Source organism: Tetrao urogallus, assembly GCF_951394365.1.
Source record: "Tetrao urogallus genome assembly, chromosome: 3".
Taxonomy (NCBI): Eukaryota; Metazoa; Chordata; class Aves; order Galliformes; family Phasianidae; genus Tetrao; species Tetrao urogallus.
Window position 1 is genome coordinate 68,651,966 of NC_136815.1, and position 20,635 is coordinate 68,672,600.

The window sequence follows — 20,635 nt, forward strand, 5'->3', positions numbered from 1 at the left end:
TCCAGGTACTGTAACACTTCAGTGCCAGTTATTGCTGCCTCGGGGCAAACACTGATGCAGCATGCTGTTTCTGAAGCTTGCTTGCACAGTGCAGTGTCCAGGAATCTCTGTAACTTCCTTCTTAAACTAGCAAGACTCTGTCAAAGAAAGGAATTTTGCCCATAGACTCTTGTAAGTTATCACAAAAAGATGACCAAACCACACAAAGTCAACATAGCGCTTCAGTCAGAAATAATGTTTTTCCAAAGGTTGAGGACAAACCTACACAGTCTCTGTTTTTAATAAAAAGGCACTTACTAAGAAGAGGCAATGTTTCCCGTTAGATTATTTTCCCTATCAACCCACCTATGGATCTCAGAGACCAAAGAGACCAAGTCTATACTCACTGTCTTCAAGCTGATGCTTCCTAACATTGCAGACTTCTGGTGTATGGCCTAGCTATGGCTCTGACATGGAGTGCATGTTGACGCTGAGCCCTGGAGAACAGCATCCTTACAGCACAAAAGCAGAGGTGTGCTTCACACCTGGGAAGGCAGCAGGAGGTCATTGAGTTAGGGGCTCTGGAGGGAAACCCTAAATGAAGTGCCTCTTGGCAAGAGCATCTAAAGCAAACTTCTCCCTGAGTCATGTCCAGGTTTTCAACAGGAAAAAGCAGCTGGAGTGGTCTAAAACAAGGCTAGGAAACAGGTCAACAATCAAGCAATATGTATGATATTGTATGATCAGGGATAAGTATTATTTCCTGGTCTTGGTAAGAAAGAGTTATGATTTCCACTGAATAGCCCTATGAGAAATGACCACTAACATTTCAAGTGAGTTGCGTTCAGAGACGCAGTCAAAAGAGAACTGAGCTCCAGAAATCTGAAAAGAAATCTGAATTTAGAAGTTTGATACATCCAACTGCAGTTATAAGTATATATGCAGTTATAACTATATATATATATACATATAACTCCAAGCACATGCACATACACATGCATAGGTAATATTCAAAATCCTAAAAATCTAAATTCTGGTCTAGTGCTGAATGACATCCATCTTCACTAGATCAACAAATCAAACTCTCATACTGTTGGTCTCAAGAGATCCATTTGGCCTCTAATGATTCACTTAATCCAAATATTTATATTCAGCAATATAATTAATAGCATTAAATTCTAGAAACATGCATTCAGTGGTACTTTTTATGGTGGGTTTGGGTTCCTTGTTTTGTTTGTTTTAGTTTTGTTGGTTGCTAGTTTGCTTTTTGTTTTGTTTTTCTTAATAAGGTTCAATTTACCACTAAAAATGATCTAAAAAAATGGAGATAACAGCAAGAATTTAAGCTCCAAATGTGCTAGTCTTTTTTTTTTCTTTCACCTTACTAACGTAATTAATGAAGCACATTTCTAATTTGCATTTTGCCGTCTCAGTACTTCTTTTGTAATTACATTAATTTAGTATAACTCTCTGCAGCTGTTGGAAAACTCTAGAGATCCTGTATTAGTCTGACCCAGGCATTGCTTCTCAAGAATGTTTAAGGACAAATCTTAATCCTAGAGTAAATTTTTCCTACAGTGTTAAACTCCTTCAAAGTAATACATAACTTGTAGTCATCATAATTATAAGCTCACTAGATGAAATGGAAAACGTTAAGTATCTGAATAAAACTGGTGGAAATCACTGCTTATTAGCAGTCACAATCATCTAGGAGACATGCTTAAAATGATAGCCTGTTGTACTCCCAGCTTATTTGGACTACTTTTTTCTCCTCAATGCCTCAATTCTCCATGTTTTTCTTTAATACTCTTTCTTTAGTTCAGTTGGACGTTTTATGGGCACAGAAGACCAAGGACTACAAAATATAGTGAAAACATGTCTGTCAGACAGTTTTTTTTCCCAATCTTCCCAATCTTTTTCTTCCCAAATCTTCTAAATTGTTGATAGTTTTTATAATAAAGTCCAGTGTAATCACAAAAGTGGATGCAGACATTAGATACGATATTCTCTAATAATTTCTGAAATATAGTTATCTGTTTCCTCAAAAATAGTTCTCACATATTACATTACAAAAGTCCTTCTATTATCTGTTGTTTATTCAAAATAAACCTGTTCATTTTCAAGGTAAAGTGTTTCTACAGCATAGTATTTTGTAATTTGTAATTATCTCATTTTCTTGATGCAAATTAATTGGTTGCAAACTTAGTGATAGAAATCATTCTTTACTATGATCTAGTACCTACTTAAGTCCTTGAGAGTCCAATCTAGATTTCAGTATACTTTTGGTTGCCCGCATTCATTGGATAGGTACCCTGAATAACAGGATACTGGGAAAGTGAGACAAAATACAGATCACTACCTAAATTCTCTCAGAACCTGTAGAGGTTTGGGCTTTATGGATCTATCAGTAAAATGCAGAAGTTTGAATGCTTACTTAAAATGCCAATCATTTTGCTATTTCTCCACTTTTTAAATTCTTTCCTATTTTATACTTCTTTCCCGTGATTTGGTTTTGCAGGAAAGGTGTCAATCAAAGGTCTTTCCTTGCTGATTTGTACTTAAGGGCTTATTCCAGTGCTTAACAACCCTTTCTGTAAAGAAGTTTTTCCTGATATCCAACGTAAGTCTCTTCTTGTTCAACTTAAGACTATTTCCCCTCATCCTGTCATCCGTCACCAGTGAGAAGAGACCAGCCCTGCTCTTGCTGCAATCACCTTTCAGGTATTTAAAGAGAGCAATAATGTCTCCCCTCAGCTTCCTCTTCCCCAGACTAAACAGCCCCAGCTCCCTCAGTTGCTCCTCATACGGCATACTATCCAAGCCCTAGGTTGAATAAGAAGTACAAAAGCACCTCTGTGGGAAGTATTACCTGAGCGAGGAAGTGCTATGAAAGTGCCTTGTAGAAACTTAGTCTGGCCTAGGACAAAGGAGGTCAGGGGAGGTGTCTCCATCCTGCGTCAGCTTGCTACTCCCCTATTTTATCACTGCCATCTGGGGGAAGATATGCAGCTTTGAAAGGACAAACAAAGCGCAACTACTCAAATTTTGCCTCTGGTGGCAGCTCCAGTGGAGAATCCTAAGGATGTGCTTCAAAACCAATAGATATTTCCATTCTATTTTAGGATAATGGCAAAAAGAAAGATACACACAAAGGATCAGAACCAACTGTATATGTCACAGAACCAAGGAAAAGTCGTTATTTATCTTCTTGCAAAATAAGCAACAAACGGTAGCATATGTCTTGAATATTTTCAATCTGGTCTCCTGTCTGAAAGTTAAAGACCAAGCTGCACGAATCAACTGGATTTGAGTTACATAAAATATTGCATAATAAGAAAAGCTGTTTCAGGTAATTACAAGGCTTTTCACTATAAACAAAAAGCAACCTTGAATTATTGTACCCATTTCCATTAATGCTCTGAAGCAAAAGTGAAAGGATTATTTTTGTTCTTAGCTCATAATATCTTTCCACATATCCTTCTAGTACCAAGAATTATAATAATAGTGCACAAACAATGCAGAGGATGGAGTCAAACATTAAACCCCTGTAGCCAGCAATCTGCAATAATTTTGCTTTTGCTATTACTTGTGAAGACTAAATTAAGACTAAATTAAGAATAGGTTAGGAAGCTTTCTATTAAGCAAAACATTTTAAAAATATATCTTAGAAGAACTATTTTCAGAGTATCTAATAACCAAGCAGTAAGAGGGAAAAGTGATAATATTGTGTCAGCAGACCAGAACAACCCAAACATTGCTATGTTCTTCTCAGCTGGAAAGGCTTATAATCTGTGCAGTATTTCATTTTTTTCTCCTTTGGGGCCACATCTGATACTAGAACTCATTTTAATCATCTATAGTCTGCCCACTGATCAAGTGGCTAGGTATTTAGCACAAGTTTTTATTTACTCAACATGTTCCAAAGTTTATATCATAATATGTTTAGGAAAAAGAAAATAACTACAGTGTATTTCAAGACAGTTAGAGACCCAAACAGTCTGAATATGCAAGTTTAAGCCAAGGCGACTGGCAAAAGATGAAATCAAATGTCCCACTGTTCTGATCTATGATTTAACAATGGAAAGGATTGGGTTATCATAAGCTTCCTTAGTCTGTTTTGCCCTTTTGTGGGCAAGGGGAAGGAAGGAGACACTGTAGACTAAAGTTTCACAATGGAGCATCAAATCAACCTTCACTGATTTGAGGAGGTGAAATGGGAGTAGAACTACCTTTACTAATTATAAATGTTGTACTACAAGAAAAGCAATGGAGGCTTTTCATTGTTAATCTAAACCCACTGAAGTTTGTGGACTTCAAGTATAACTCTTCCATTTACTCTATACTCCAGACCAAATGATGATGAATTTTACCCCTACTGCGCTTTGTAGATGAACCCTAAGGCTGAGCTCAATTAGAAGCACTCCGTAACAGTAAGTTCTGGATATGATTTAAAAACCATGTTATGCTGTGATTTTAAATAGACTCAAGTAAACAGCATGTGAGCAGTGAATCAAGCTGTCCTTTTTTTCCTTAATGAAAGATCTAATGTATTTTCTATCATTTAACCATATCCGAAGCAATTACTAAGGTAGACTATTCCTTTCATGAAACATTACTATAAAATGGTCTAGAAACACACTGCTCTTTACTGACCTGAACAATGGGTTGAATCTCAAGGCCTCACTGATTGCTTTGTTTCAGAGAAGAAATTAATGGAAGAACTGTCTGCTTCAGACATAATGCTCAATGTGTGCTGTTTGTCCTCAAGTTATTTTTCTCAAGCACAGAAGTACTTGAATACAGACTTAGAGAGAAAGAGATATGAAAGTAGGCAGCAGAACATGTCTTAAAGAATAAAATGCAGGTAAGCAGCCTTTCTAACTTCTTCAATTGTTTGCCCTCTCTATACATGTACACGTGAGTACTTTCAAGTACTACTTTTTTTTTTGTCTACATGGGAAGACAAAGCCAAAATCATGAGAGGAAGGGGTGGTTTCTCCGTTCAGAACTCCCATATTAACTGTCTTGCAGCGAGCTGGGTACCAGATGGAGATAGTACTAGTTTGTTGCATTTGCCACTTGCATTTAATGTCTATAGAGCATCAGGAAGACAAACATGTTCTGTGTGCAGAGCATTAATTTATTTTTGTGGAAAATAAAGGCATTCCTGAGGTGAAAAATTGCAACTGGTGAACATATTCGGGCATAATCAAGAGCTGAATATGTTGTTCCTCTTAATTTTAGAAGACAGCAAATTCAAAAACTGCCTCCAGATGTTTCTTTCCTCTTTCACTGAAGAAGACAAGAGTGTTTACAGACTAAAATTTTCCAGAAAATGAAAAACATTTAGGAATTGGGCAGATATCTAACATTTGGTCAAGTGCTCTGCCTGCTATTTGAAATTGACAGTACAGACAAAACTCAGTTTACTCAAATTTCAGACTTCTGGCAGTAGTGCCTGTCATATTGCTCTCTATCATTTTTGAAAGGACTTGGAGAATGGGAGAGGTCCACGAAGACTGGAGGAAAATCAGAGTCACATCAGTCTTCAAAAAGGACATGAAGGAGTTATAGGCTGGTTAGCCTCACCTCCATCTTTAGGAAGGAGACGGAAAAACTTGTTCTGAGTGCCATCTCCAAGCAACTGGAAGAAAAGAAGTTCATTAGGAGTAGTCAACATGGATTCACAAAGGCTACCAAACTGGTAGCCTGGGAGAGCAGAGGATTCTGTGTACCTAGACTTCAGCAAAGCTTTTGACCGTCTCTCACAGCATCCTTGTAATGAAGCTCAGAAACTAAGACAGTGAGGTAGACTGAGAACTGGCTGACTTGCACAGCTCAGAGGCTAGTTATCAACAGTGCAGAGATTCTGGTTAGAGGCCTGTAGCTAGCAGTGTTCCCCAGGGATCAGTACTGGGTCCTGTCTTGCTCAATATCTTCATTAGTGACCAAGATGAAGGGACAGAGTGCATTCCCAGCACATTTACTGATGACACAAATCTGGAAGGAGTGGCTGAAACTTCAGAAGGTTCTGCTGCCATTCAGCAAGACTGAGCAGGCAGGAGAGTTGGGTGGAGAGGAACCTGATCAGCAGAAAGAAGTGTAGAGTCCTATACACTACAACTAAGAAAGAAGAATAACTGCATGCATCAGTACAGGCTGGCCTGACAGAAAGGAACTCTGCAGAGAAGGGCGTAGGTGTGATGTTCGACAACAGTTTGGCCATGAGCAAGCAGTGAGCGCTTGCTGCACGGTAGGCCCCCAACAAAGGAAAGATATGGAGTTTTTGGAGAAGGTCCAGAGGAGGGCCACAAAGATGATCAGAGGGCTGGAACACCTCTCGTATGAAGACAGGCAGAAAGAATTAGGCTTGTTCAGCGTGGAAAAGAGAATGTGGCAGGGAGACCTCATTGTGGCTTTCCAGTATTTAAGGGGAGTTTACAAACATGGGGGAAATCAACGTTTTACAAGAGTAGGCAGTGATAGGAAAAGGGGAAGTGGTTTCTAACTAAAGGAAAGCAGATTTAGATTTGATTTCGGGGGAAGTTTTTTACTGAGTGGTGAGGTGCTGGAACATGTCCAAAGAGGTTATGGATGCCCTCTGCCCCAAAGGTGTTTAAGGCCAGGTTGGATGGGGCCCTGGGCAATCTGATCAGGTACTTGATCCAGCAGTTGGCAACTCTGTTTATGCCAGGGGCGTTGGAACTTAATGATCCTTGGTTTCCCTTCCAAACCAAGCCATTCTGTGATTCTCTGATTCTTTAGAGTACTCTTATCACATACAGAGATAGCTTGAAATGTTCCAATTCAATATGTATAGTAGCAAATCTAAGTGAGAAGAAGCATCACACTCTGAAGGAAGCATGGATGTAACAGAAAAATATATTTTGGCTTGGAAATTTAAAGCTATATGTGCACACAAGCACAACCTAAAAAGGCTGAATTTGACTAAGTGTCAGCTAATACTGCTGAACAAGTTTTGACCATGAAGCTTCCATTCCAGTTGATAAAACTGCCTAACTTTTCTTACAGGATTATTTATGTTACTTTCTCACTGAAAGCATCAAATCCTTCATTTCAATTCAAGTGCTGAAAACCTAATGCAGTTTTTTGACACTGTGTCACACATGCATGGGCAAATTGACATAAAAGCAGATGAATCTGAAACTCTTAGCTGCCCCACAAGACATTTCCCCTCCACACCTCTTTATGTAAGAAACCGAGATGCTTCCAGCCTTTTATTGGATTTGCTTGAATTGGCTCCAATTACAAAACTAATCTTGTTCTTTCTCCCCAAAGATAAACTCATACTTTCCTGACAACTTAATTCAAAACAGTTTTGAAGCAGAAGAATGAATTATAAAAGAATGCATAGGTATGGCTGAAGCTTTTAATAGGCAAAATGTAAATAGAGAGAATCTGATTAATTGGAACAGTTTTCATGGGAAGTGATGGGAATTTTACTGTGCCCTTTGGCATAAAACATCCAGTTAAAGTGAAAAGTCAGTGTGAAGAATGTTTTGCCTTTGACAGAAGCATCCAGGTGTGGCACAGCAATTAGCTTCAGTATCATGGCTGTGTGGACAAATGCTGCCTGAACAGAGATACCTGTACAACGAGTTCATTTTTCATCTCAGATTTCTTTTACACTGCTATAATTCTTTTATGTTTTATGCAGTTCGATCTTCTTTTGTTAATTAATACTTTAGCACTGTCTGAACTTCAGAAAATGTCACAAATTTCTCCAAGCTACCTCTGACGGCTTCTTAGTACAAGGAAAAAAGATCAAGTAAACAAGTACAATTCAGCATTCAGTTTATATGAAGACTGAAATATATAACTAAAGTAGTCTGATACTTGGCTGCAGCATAATGTTCTAAAAGTGGAAAGGTTTATATATGTAATTAAATTTGAACATGAGAATAATTTCACCATAACAAGTAATGCACTGTGGGTTACTGTTGGTTACTGTCGTGTCACTTATGCGACTGATGGCAAGTTAAGCATCAGGAGTTATATGGGTTTTTTTTTCTTTTTATTGTGAAAAACCATGGGCAAAATATAAATTACATACTTTAAAATTTTAAGTTAAGCAATGGTTTCCACTTTAGAAGAATCTGCATATAGTTTAGTAATACACACATTAATTGCCAAGGGAGATGTTCTTGATCTCAGGAATACTAGTTTAAATTTCCTCTCATCTGAAAATCCTCATTCAGTGGTGAACATCTTTGATACAGGAATCACTGCTACAATATTATTTTTATGATTTATGTTGCACATACAATAAGAAGTTTCAAAATCAGCTATAATAAGCATCAAAAATTTCAGTTTACCACCTAAGCAGCTTGAAAACACATCTATTTATGCTTGTTAAGGCTGGGACTTGCAGAGAAAGCTAGGGAAATTCAGTCCATTCTAAACTGTTTTCTGCCTTCAGTTTTTAAAGGACTCAACAGAGCAATGTCCAAGGCAAGCCACAGCCCTTGGCCATCGCAGCTTTGCCATTTAAGCTCACTTGAGATATAAAGTACAGCTCATCCCTATGCCTGCAAACACAAATTAATATTTAAGTGCATATCTCAAACAGCTATATTAATTACATGCTATAATAACTATACTAGTATATTAAAAATTGTATTATGCAAAATAATTTTAAAATGAGAAGTGCATTACTCTCAAAACATCCAAATTCTCACGGATCAGGAGAACATGGGTTAAAAAGTAGATAAGTCTCATGGTACTCACCATTCAGCCACTTGGAGTTGTACTGTGCAGTGCGGAGAGGAGGAAGGGCTCCCAGACTGCGATAAATGGCAGGATCCCTTCCTGGAAAATCCATGGCTGTAGCAGCATACAATTCCCCACTGGAAGTGAGAAGTGCAGTGGAGTTGTGCTGGGGACTATAAGGACAACGAGCCATGCCACTGATTTGATCATGTATCTCTGTCAAGTTATTTAACTGTAAAACAGTAAGAAAAAGGGATTAAAATGACCTGAAAATTATCATCTCTGCCATGCTGTATCAATCTGAGCAAACTGTTATCGTAAACATGAATTAGCTGTTTTTCTATTGCACAACACTAATGAGTTAGCCTGTACATCCACCTGAAGATGTCTCATATAGATTTCACTGTAATATTGTTTGACCTTGCTTGTTCACCTTTGGAGGGCAAAGCATGCAAATTAACAATTAGCCATCATTCCTAAAACATTGGTATTACATTAGGAGCAACTAAAAAATATATCTATATATAGATTGTTGTTATGAAAAACAGATCTGATTGTCAGATTCATCTAAAGTATTCACACATTCTAAAGTATTTCAAAGGAAAAAAACCACACATGAAAATTAGATTTTGTAAAAAATGAGCTGCCTAGTTCAATAGACATCTTTCTGACTTAGTAGCCCTAATACTTCGAACCATAAATCAAAGTGTGATTCTAAGTTATTTGAGAATAAAGGTACAATAAGTTTAAAAATAATAAATGTGTCAAGGAGTTTTTGATGACTGTTTTTCTTTATGTTTGAAAGCCTCTCCCCACCTGAAATATATAGCCCACTTAGTCCAACCTGTGACATTTTGTTTTTTTTTATATGACTATTATTGATTCTTTATGGACTCTTCTTCTTTGACACACAAATTACAGTTTTGTTGCTGTGCGTGTAGTTTTTTGCGTTTTTTTGTCCCAGAAACAGGATGATTTCTCAACAAAGATTTCTCACTCTCACCAGTCAGAAATCACTAGCGCAGATACTCGTCTTCTTCATAAATACGCATGCGCAGTATGAAGCTACTAAATTGTATTTTATAACTAAACCTGTTGACAACAACCAAATTTGACAGAATGGCGGAAATCTTAGAAATATTTAAGACTCGTGAAATTTGGCATGTGGGAGGAACTGAGCTGCTCAGGAACAGACTCCAAAAAGAGATTATCAGTTAACTCTCCTCTTTTCCCTGACACTAACCAAATCAGCTTTTACCTACCAGCTCACTAACCAATTCACAAACAGCCTGAAATCAACAACTTGCTGTGCTTACTAACCAGAAGTGTCAGAGCATGGGCTCGAGTTTATGGGACAGAATATTTAATTCATACCGTCCGATTCGTGCAAATAGGAGTGAAAGCATTGGTTCCACAGGTAAAGAGATGGTTGCCTCCAACCAGAAGCACTCGAATATAGTTCTGGCATTCCTCCTGCCATATAGGAAAAAAAAGAATAAATTCAGTGTTTATGCATACTCAGTGTGTTAGCAATCGTCAATATAAATGTTCTAATGACAACATAACATAGACATCCACCAATCTTTGTGAAAGGATCCTAACAGTATCACAGTAAGGTTCTTCAATATCAAAGACTTCTGAGTGTGCAGGAAGTCAGGATTAAAAACAGGTTGCCAATAAGAACAGTATGTTCTAAGTATATAAATAAAATTATTGAGATGTCCAGACACAGATTTGTCACTCTTAGCTACATAATTTGTATGGTATGTTTTATTGCATCTGCATTTTGGTTAATTTGAAGTTTCTCATGGTAACATCTAAAAAATTTTCTCTCTCTTTTTTTTTTTATACATTAGAATGTATGAAGGCTCTAAGAAGATAGAAAGCAACAGCAATTTCTAATGTTTATTCAGAAAGAGCAATACTAAGCAACTCCTGAAGTTGAATGTACGAAGGATTCAAATATTATTTCTGCAGAAATGTTCCTATCTATTAAAACAATGAAAATCAACAACAACAAGATGTTTACAGAATCCTTCTGTTTGAGCACTTGGCTAAAATGCTTTCTAGCATTCATTCAAAGAAATAGATACTAAGGGAAATCATGTAAGTATATCCCTGTAATGGCAATGGGGCAGAAGTCTCATTATCTGGCCCATGGTTATATTAAACATATTGCCTGTTTATCTTACAAACTTTTACCCTGATAGAAAAGAAATATGAAACACAGACTGAGCAAGCACAAAATCAACTGTGAAGCAAGATGGCAAAAATACTTCTAAATTCTCGGAAAAGAATGCTTAGAATTTATTACCTGCACTTTTCCTCATACAAAATAAAAATGAAACAAAACAGAAAATCCCAAAAATGCACATACATAAGAAATTGCATCCATCTCTCATGAAAATGTAGCTCTCAGAACCTTCTCTTTGAGCCTTAAATGTAATTGTAATTGTCAAATATTTTAAAACTAAGATAAAATTTCCAGCAGATACAAAATCAGTGTCTCTGTCTTAAATTTACCAAGATCATCATCTTAATATCCTTTCAAGCAAACAGAAGCTGATATGCCAGAATCATATAACAGAGTCTGAAATTGCAGTTAAGTCTTTTTTAAAAAAGCAATTATTTCACTTCTGGGCAGTTTCCTTGATGTCCAGGAAATTTCATATAAATAAACACAGTATTTTTTTCTTTGGACTGCTTCCATCCTGCCCTTTCTGCAAGCCCTGGAATGTAAGTGTAGGAAAAATAAGTGGGTTCTGACATTAGAACCAATCCAACCTCTCCTCTTCATATTCTAGAGCTCCCTGAAATACTGCCAAATTACTTGCATGCTCATCACCCACTCCTTCTGTTCAAAAATAATGCTATTTTTTTAAACTCTGACATTCCTGGGATTCACAAGATTCTTCTCTTTAATGTTCCCAAGTCTCGTACTAACTTCGTAACAATCCACAGTGCAACAGCACAAATAAGATATCTCAATCTATTTTTTGCTGGCTACGTAGTACAATAAAATCAACGCTGAAAAAAAAGACTTCTTTAATTGGCTATTTTATTCATACAGCAAATTGAAAATAATGCAGTGAAAAAAAAAAGTTATGAATAAAACAATCACCACTCAAAAGCACATAGAGAAGGGACTCTTATTTAGCCAGTTCAATTGCTCAGAGTAACCTTTACAGCTCAAGGTTTCATTTTTAGATCTGCCAAAAAAAGATACGTATTAGAGAACACAAACGATTTTAAAACCAAAAGTCTATATAGCTTCATCCTACATTTCTTGATGTCTTTGTCAAGTATTCTCTTACTATCCCATAAGATTATCTTTCAGAGAAAGAAGCCATTTAGCATGTACTGTCTACTTTTGTATCAGCACCCCTGAAACAAACCACAGCTATTTTAAAGAATTCAGTGGCAAAGGAGGTCAGGTTACTATTTAATACTAGTCTGACAGTTCGAGGATGACCAGGCTGTAGTCACTTATCCATTCTCAGAATTTTAAATCCACTAGTGTTTATAGTTTTAATACTTCTACAGTAAGTTCAGAAGCTAATACACACAGCTGTTGTAATATTAAACAAGCAACGAGTAAGATATTTTATTTTTTTTGTTTTATTTATTGATTTTTTTTTACATTTTGCCCTTTTATCTTTTTTTATTGTGTGTTCTTATCAAAAGTACCATTCAAAAGTGATGAATTGATCCTCTTCGCTATGGCATTTTTTCACTTAAATGCTATTGCGTGATGGTTACAAGGACATTGGTTTGTTTGGCTCGCTCCAGGAGTTATTTTAAGCAACTGCTTAAATTGGTGGATAAATGTACAAAGTTTCAGTAACAAACATCAGACTACAAAAGTCAAGTGTGCATTACAATGTCAGATGTGATGGATGTCCCTATATATTTTCCTCCCCATCTCTTTCCCGTCATTGGCTCCTAAAGCATAAGCCTCAGAACAACAACTACTGCTAGGGGCAAAAATTCCACGCACCTTCTTTCTCAATAACAAGAACAAAGTTCATTTAACTAATTATTATCTCAAAACTGCTAGAGTTGCTTTAGGGTTCAAAGCTGGCTTCTGATTTCAGAGCACACTATCAGCAAACTGACTTTTATCTTTGTTGCCTGAACTTATTGCCCCCATAGTGGTCTGTGGTCAGCACAGCTTCAAGAAAAACAAGGATCTGAATGAAAAATTACTCACAGCCATCCTTGTTATCCTCATCCCTCCCTTACCACAGTCTGGGCTGGCCATATTTATTTTGTCTCTAGTCTTTCCTATCCTTTTCTGCAGTCACACGTCTCTGCCCTGAAATCTGAAGTCGTTCTCACAAGTTTCATGGAAACAAAACACACCCAGAAGCTCCCCAGCTGGGGCTGGATCTATTTATACAGCAACAATCAAAGAAGCAGCAACTGGAATTGTCTCCTAGGGGAAGAAGTGCAATTCATTGTAGTAATGGACCGAATTTCTCCTGGTCCGATAGTTCCTTTTTTGGGTTGTTTTTTTTTTCGGTTTTGTTTTGTTTTTCCCAGTGAAGGCTTGAAGGCTGCTGTGGTTTGACCAGGAAGAGAAGTGTGCCACAAATCAGATGTTCTCCTCGTTTGTATGCATACGTTCTCCTAATACAAAGAGTGTGGCTCTTAAGTATATTCTCTTTTATGAACTTCTCTTAGTCTTGGGCATAAGGCCTAATACAAACATCATCAGGTTATCCTTTCTCTGGCCTTGAGTTTATTCATTGGTTTTAACCTCAAACATACCAGTGAAAGTAAGAGACTTGAAAAGTTCAAAGAAAAAGACCACAGTAAATAAATAGACAGATAGATAGATAGATAGATGATTGATTCTTTTAAAAGCCCGATCATGACAATAAGCAAAGAATTATTTCTTTCCAGGACTACCTTTGGTTGTAATGAAATCTAAGAACTGCACTTATCTTCTAGATGGTAAAACAGGAAAGAGGTTACAGACCCAAATCAAACAATGTATCTTTATTCAGATAGTAATGATACTAAGGAACAATCATAGAAGCAAATAATGGGTTGAGATTGAAGAGACCTTAAAGATTATCTAGTTTCAGCCCCACTACTGGGGGCAGGAACATCTTATACTAGATCAGGTTGCCCAAACACTTTACAGCTGAATACTGTGTTCACTGTACAGTGTTACATATGCTGTTCTAATAAGAACTGTAGGGTGTTCAAGTGGCCTTGAATGCCTTTAGGGATGGGACATCCACAACCTTCTAGACAACCTGTTCCAGTGTGTCACCACCCTCTAGAATCTCTGAGTAAAGAACTTCTTCGCTATATCTAATCTTTCCTGTAAGCCCACTTACTGAAATTTTGGAGGCCTTTATTAGAATAGCAGTGAAGGCATAACTTCAAATCACTTATAGAATAGTGTGATGAGCATGAATGAAAATCTGGATGAATGCACTACACTTAAGTACATTCCATAAGTGCTGAGTGCTTCTCTGAGTAAAAATTATTTAATAGCATGCTTCAGCAATGTTGAACTGAGTGTGCGTATCAAACCACAAGCAGTTCTGTCAACGCGGAATTCAAAGTACACTACTACATCCTTAAATTTACCATTACTTTCATCCATCATGTTAGATTACAGTCACTGCAGACACTGCGACTTTCAGAGCTGAATGCTATTTTCATTGTTTTAAATTCCAAAAATCACTGTGAAACAGAGGTATAAACTTTTAGTAATACACTGTATTCCTACTGTGATAGTTTCTACTCTGTGCGCACTTTGATCAGTGCTGTCTGTCATACTATATTGTCACTTGGGCGTGTTCTCTACCTTCAGTATCGTCACCTGAAAGGTAAGGTTGAAGGCTTGAGGGACACATTACATGAGAAAACACAAAAATTCTATGTAGAAACAGCAATTTACAGAATGAAATATTTGCCTAAAATATGAAATCCCGAAAGTTCCTTCTTTTCTCTCCACAAGCTAACAAGTAAGCAGTATACTCATCTATCATCTATTTCTGCCATGAAAGCCTTCATACAAGTTAGAAATTTTTAATTAAAATCACGCCTGTTCTTTTTCTTTAGCTATTAATAACTGTCACACAGACCTAGTAAAGCTCACACATTAGTGGCTAGTTATCAGCAACTCCTAAATACATGTTTCTAAGACTGGGATGAGAAAAAAAAAAGGGAAAGGAGAATAATAAAAAAGGCAATACCATCTCTTATGCCTTTTCTCAATGTTATAAACTCATATCTACAGTGAAAGATGATCTTTTGTAAAGACAATAATCTTCCATGCATGAAGATTTATACTGCATATTCCCTATACCTGCTTTTTTATTTCCTGGCAATTCTTTTTCTATCCTCATGGTATAGCATAGCCACGGTCCAATTGTGAGACAATTTTTCTTCTTTAAATTCAAGTGAAAATGGATAGGTTAAGGCTACAATGCAACATTATTTTCCAAAACTTACTAAAAAAAAAGCTGGAAAAGAAATCTTTCGCTTGATGGGAGAAGTTAATGGTCATATGTTAGCATTCAGACTATGCAGAAGAAGAGACCCATTCTTTACTTGAAAGCTATGAACATTTGGAATACGTTCTTCAAGCTTGTGGGATTTGGATTTTTTGTTTTGTTCTGCTTCTTTATGACTTTTGCCAATGAATCTCCATAGGCTGATATGTTCTACTGAGTGTGAATGCTGAAAACAAGCATATTCTTCTGTTTTTATTGCTCTTGATGTACTTCTGTGTTTTTCCCTTACATTTTAACTCACTTGCCACCATCATTTCCAATGCACTGAAGCCACTATTCAGCTCTGCACATTCCCTCGTTGTAATCTGCCAATTCATGTGGATAAACTCATTGAGACACTCTTCATTTTGTGATGTGACAGTTGTTCAAAGAGCATGGCTTGTCTTTGACATCACTGTTGCTACTGCTGAAACACACCACCCACTGCCTCACTGTGCTCACATCCACTGTTTGTTCTCCACAAACACTCAGCAAGTGTTGATGAATGTCAGTGGGTGTGATTTTTCCACATGGAGAAATTCAATGACACACCTTTGGTTCATCTGCATGTCCACGTCAGACACCATTTTGTCAGATTGCCCCTCTGCTGCCATCTGTCACATGGCAACAACATGGAATGGAATATTGTCGGAAAGATTCAACCACTACTGCAATATGACCAATATGTGCCTGTGGTATCATAGGCCAAATTAATAAAATAGGAGTAGGTATTTATTAATAAATATTAGTATTTATTAATAAAATAAAGTAGGTAAAATAGGCCCACATAAACTGAGGACTTTACAAAGAACATAGAGAGTTATTTGAGATTCATGGCACTGAGTACGATGTGAAAATACAGCTCATTACACATGATGGATGGTGGAGTCAATGCAATGAATAGTTAGAAACTCAGTTGTTTTTATCATTTCATCACAACACCACGTGACTGTACCTCTCACTCCACACCTTCCTAAATTGTTCTTTATTCCTTTCCTCATATATCAGAGTCATACTGTTTTTCTAGAACTCTCTTCGGAAAGAAATGGCAGACATTACAACTACATAAGGTAAGTATTTATACACTGAATTATACCTGCTATTAAATTACGAATTTTGTTAAAGCAGAACTGTCTCATGCTTACCTTTGATTTCCCTTTACTGTAACAGGCTCTTTTAGTAGCTTCATCACATTGCCATTCCACTGCCTGTAACCAATAGATTTTAGTTAGAAATGCAAGGAACACAGAAATATATAACTCAGCTACCTAAGCCCATGCTTGAGATACATGCTTCAGGTACACTGACAATTAACCATGAGTGGTTCTAGCCACAGTTAATCGCCTTATAAGCTTTTTCTCCTTAGAAATATATTTCTGCTTTTAGTGGGTTTTGAGTTTTTTAATCCAAAGTGAAACTGGCTGTCCCCATGATTCACCATACCTACAGCTATAGCAGAAATAACCACAATCATATTTGATGCTGTTTAGCTCCTTTTGTATCAGTCTTACTCAGCTAAGCAAAGAGAAGGGGTGACTCTTCCTCCTCAGCAGAGGTAGGTGGCATCACACTGAGGTCAGCTCTGCTGTGAGACCTTTTGTGTCAGAAAGGGTGCCCTGCTGCTGGTTTTGCAGATTTTCTCTCAAGCATGAAATGGGTATTTTATTTTCTCAAGGTGTGACTGCAGCAGTAATTGGAGAAGCTAGAAGTTCAATTGAAGGAAAAGAGCAACAAGCAAGCATCCACAGGACAACAGTGAAATGGAGCACTGCAAAGCAGAAGTGATTTATCCTCATTTTTGAACCTTCTGCTTCAACAAACTCATGCCAGGAATGTAAGTCTAAGATGCATTATGGCACTTTCACTGCCTGAGTTAATTCCAATTATTTCCATATTTAACATTCAACAGCTATGACTTACAAACTCTACTGTTCAGTGGAGCAGATCCTGGGCTTGCTGTGTATGTGCTAATACATGCACACATTTGAATGCCTGTGTATGCTGTGCAGAGTGCATTTTAAATCTCTCTGCTTGCTTTCACATCAACAGCGCACATCCACCTGTTCTCTTAATAAAAATGTCACAAAGCATTTTACATTTGACCAGGAAGAAATGTGATTACTAACTAAACACTGCTGCTTAATTGTTGAAACCACAGTTTTTTCAGTTTTATTTACCAGAAAATAATGGAAGATAATTTATTCAGACTTAATATAAGCAATCTTTTGTACCTGTCTTTCAATGGAGACAATATTGACAAAAAGTACACTCTACAATTAATACAAATTAATAGGATGAAAGTCTATTTAAACAAAGGGGAAATATGCCTTCATGGTAGACTATGCAGTACTTTTTCATTTGCTTTTCAACAAGCCCAATAATTATCTTCTTTTTTTGTTTCAGAAAAGAAAGACTTGTAAAACTTGTGATTACTTCTCTTCTTCAGCTCCACGCCTTCCTATTTAAAGCACTTACTTTTGCAGATAAATGACCACAGCATATTAGAGAATACATTGAAAACTTCTGGAAAACCCCACTTGTGAATGATGACTCTAGCATTTATAATGAATTGTATCTTATACTATGTAAGATTAAAAAAAAAAAAAAAAGAGCAGTAATGACTTGACTTTTTTGATTGTAATGATATAATGACAAAATGACATTTTGATATAATGTCAACCCCGCAATAAAAGATTGCTCTTGGACGAGCAGCAAGCGTTAAGTTCTTCAACCCAATAGGACACAGTAAATTTGCATGTTCCACAGCACTAAAAACAAGTATCTGATAGTTAATTCATTATCTCTAAACAGCACAGAAAGTTGAAATTCCTTGAGAAATGCAAGAGTTACCAGTAGCAGGTCAAGACGGAAAGACTTAGTGGAATACAGTTGCTTAAAAATAACTTCTGAAGGAATACTCTTGCCAAAACTGAACTGAGAAGAATATGCTAAGCATGAACAGCAGGAAGAAAGAAGACAGAAAAATTGGATTCAAGACAAAATGTTTATCAATAAATCAATTTTTACTGGCAAAATATCTAGCTTTCAGTTGGCTAAGACTGTGGTAAAAGACTAATTTGAAGGCAAAAGATGTGAAATGTGAAAATTATGCTACATCATAAATCAAGAAAATTAAGTACACCTCTCAGGCACTGAAATGTTTTGGAAAAGACACTCAAGAGCCAAAAAGGGACAGTTCTTCAAATTTTCTGTGAAATCTGAGAAAAGTATACAAGGTACCTGTGAACAGGCCACAAAACCACTAATATCATTATTGGCATAACTGAAAGAAAAATTTCTTTTCTGCCATCCATGGGATGCATAGATTTAAATAAGGGAACTAAATATTACAATACTAAATTATATATATCAGTAAAATAGTTAACAGCAAATGCAGGAACCCAAACAGAATAAACTATATAACTATATACAAATACATACAATTCCTAACTGAATGGGAAACTTTATGCAAAAACTTTCTTCAAGACAATATATTTCAAAACAGTAATACTGTCTGAACAATAGGATCATAGAATTGTAGGATATCATCACCTTTTCACACTCTGAAGGCACTCTTAAACTTCACCTAGTTCAACTCCCCTACAATGAACACCTACAGCTAGATCAGGTTCCTCAGAACCACACCCATCCATCTCCAAGGACAGGGCAGCCACCACCTTTCTGGGCATCTTGTCCAGCACCTCACAACCCTTAATGAATTTTCCTTATATCCAATAAGGATATAAAGAAATCTAAATCTCCCTTCTTTTACTTTGAAACTTACCTCTCTGAATGGGATCCCATTCCTCGGGCGTGATGACTGCACCACACAGCTTAGTGTCATCTGCAAACTTCCTGGGTGCACTCCATCCCACTTTTGATGTTACTGATGAAAATATTAAAGAGCACCAGTCCCAGCACTGACCCCTGTGGGACTCCACTTATCACCAATCTGCATCGGACATTGAAGTATTGGCCACTACTCTCTAGGTACAATCTTGTAACCAGTTCCTTCTCCATCAAACAGTCCACTCATCAAATCATTATCTTTCAAACTGGAAGAGAACTATGTTAGGAGAGACTGTGTTAAAGGCTTTATTTAATTCCATCAGTGGCTCTTCCCTTGTCCACTGATGCAGTTATGCCAACATAAAAAGTGACAAGGTTGGTCAGGCAGGACCTGCCCTTCGGGAAGCCATGCTGCCTTTTCCATATCACCTCCCTTTCTTCCATTTGCCTTGACATAGCTTCCAGGAGCATCTGCTCCATGGTATTCCCCAGCACTGAGATGAAGAAGTAACTAAGTATAGACACACTAGTGACAAAGCCATCGCTAACATCAGGTATACTTCATAGTAACTTCATAGTAACTCCGAGTTTCACTGCTAGAGGAGACAATAAGAGGGCAGGCTGCAAATCAAGTGCATTACAAAGGCACTCAAAGAAGGCTGGATAGTTCAGAGTCTTATAGGTTTGTCCCCAAGATTCTTGAATATTTTCAAAAATACATACGTATGCCCTATTACAGATTAAATGAAAAGAGCATGTGTAGGCCAACATTTATACATACATACACATATATATACGGATATAAAAGCTATATATAAAAATTATATATACATATGTATATAAATATACATGAAAGAAGTATTTCTTTTAAATGTTCAGGAAATCTGGGGAAGTTTCTCACTAAATGGAAATTCAATTATTCAACAAAGCCTATAGTAATATAAAGTGGGAAGACTGGTGGAAATTTGTGAAGTTAAATGTCATTTCAATGTGGAAGAAAAACAACAGGAGAGAAACGTGCCCTGAATCTTTAAAACATAAAGATGAAACAAAATGTCCCAACGGAATAACATTGTGATTTTTTTCAGTTGAAGATAAAGACTTTAAATTCTGAAAGAGTAGACTGACACATACAGATTGTTGTATTTTAGAGAACAAGCGCAAAACCAGGTTTACTTAGAAATGTTACTGTTATCCATTGCTTGTATCAAAATGACATCTTCTGCTTGGCATCATTTGCTAATATTTTCACAGCATTCGGATAAGTGGTGCAGAGAATAAGATATGCATACCATGATTACTATTTGATCCCCTATCACAACTTAAATACTTAAATTTTATCCTGTTGGGAGGTATTCTTTTTTACGTCTTAAGAAATTGTTCCAATTTTCATACAGTAAAATACAACATCCTGTGTTCTGTGTATTCTTTTTAATTAATATTATAATTCTACTTAGCAGGTAACAAAATGCACTGAACCAAATTATAGACATTCAAACTTTTCTTTGCTCTGGGGAAGGAGAGTACAAAGATTTGAATTTTAATACTGAAGAAACTAAAGATGATAGCACATTTTCATGAGAAACATATGTACAAAGGTTAAAGGGTAGCTCATAAGCTCA

At 36.8% G+C, this 20,635-nt stretch overlaps 1 protein-coding gene across 1 annotated transcript in view; it reads right to left on the reverse strand.

Moving 5' to 3' along the window:
• The window catches only part of SEMA5A (semaphorin 5A), a gene marked incomplete at both ends in the record, with an annotated part of 216,220 nt that overhangs the window by 119,694 nt on the left and 75,891 nt on the right, over window positions 1-20,635 (reverse strand). Inside the window, 3 exons of the mRNA XM_079533089.1 lie at window positions 8,728-8,941; window positions 10,084-10,182; window positions 16,370-16,432. Of these exons, the coding sequence (XP_079389215.1) occupies window positions 8,728-8,941; window positions 10,084-10,182; window positions 16,370-16,432 (376 nt within the window). The remainder of the gene's footprint in view (window positions 1-8,727; window positions 8,942-10,083; window positions 10,183-16,369; window positions 16,433-20,635) is intronic.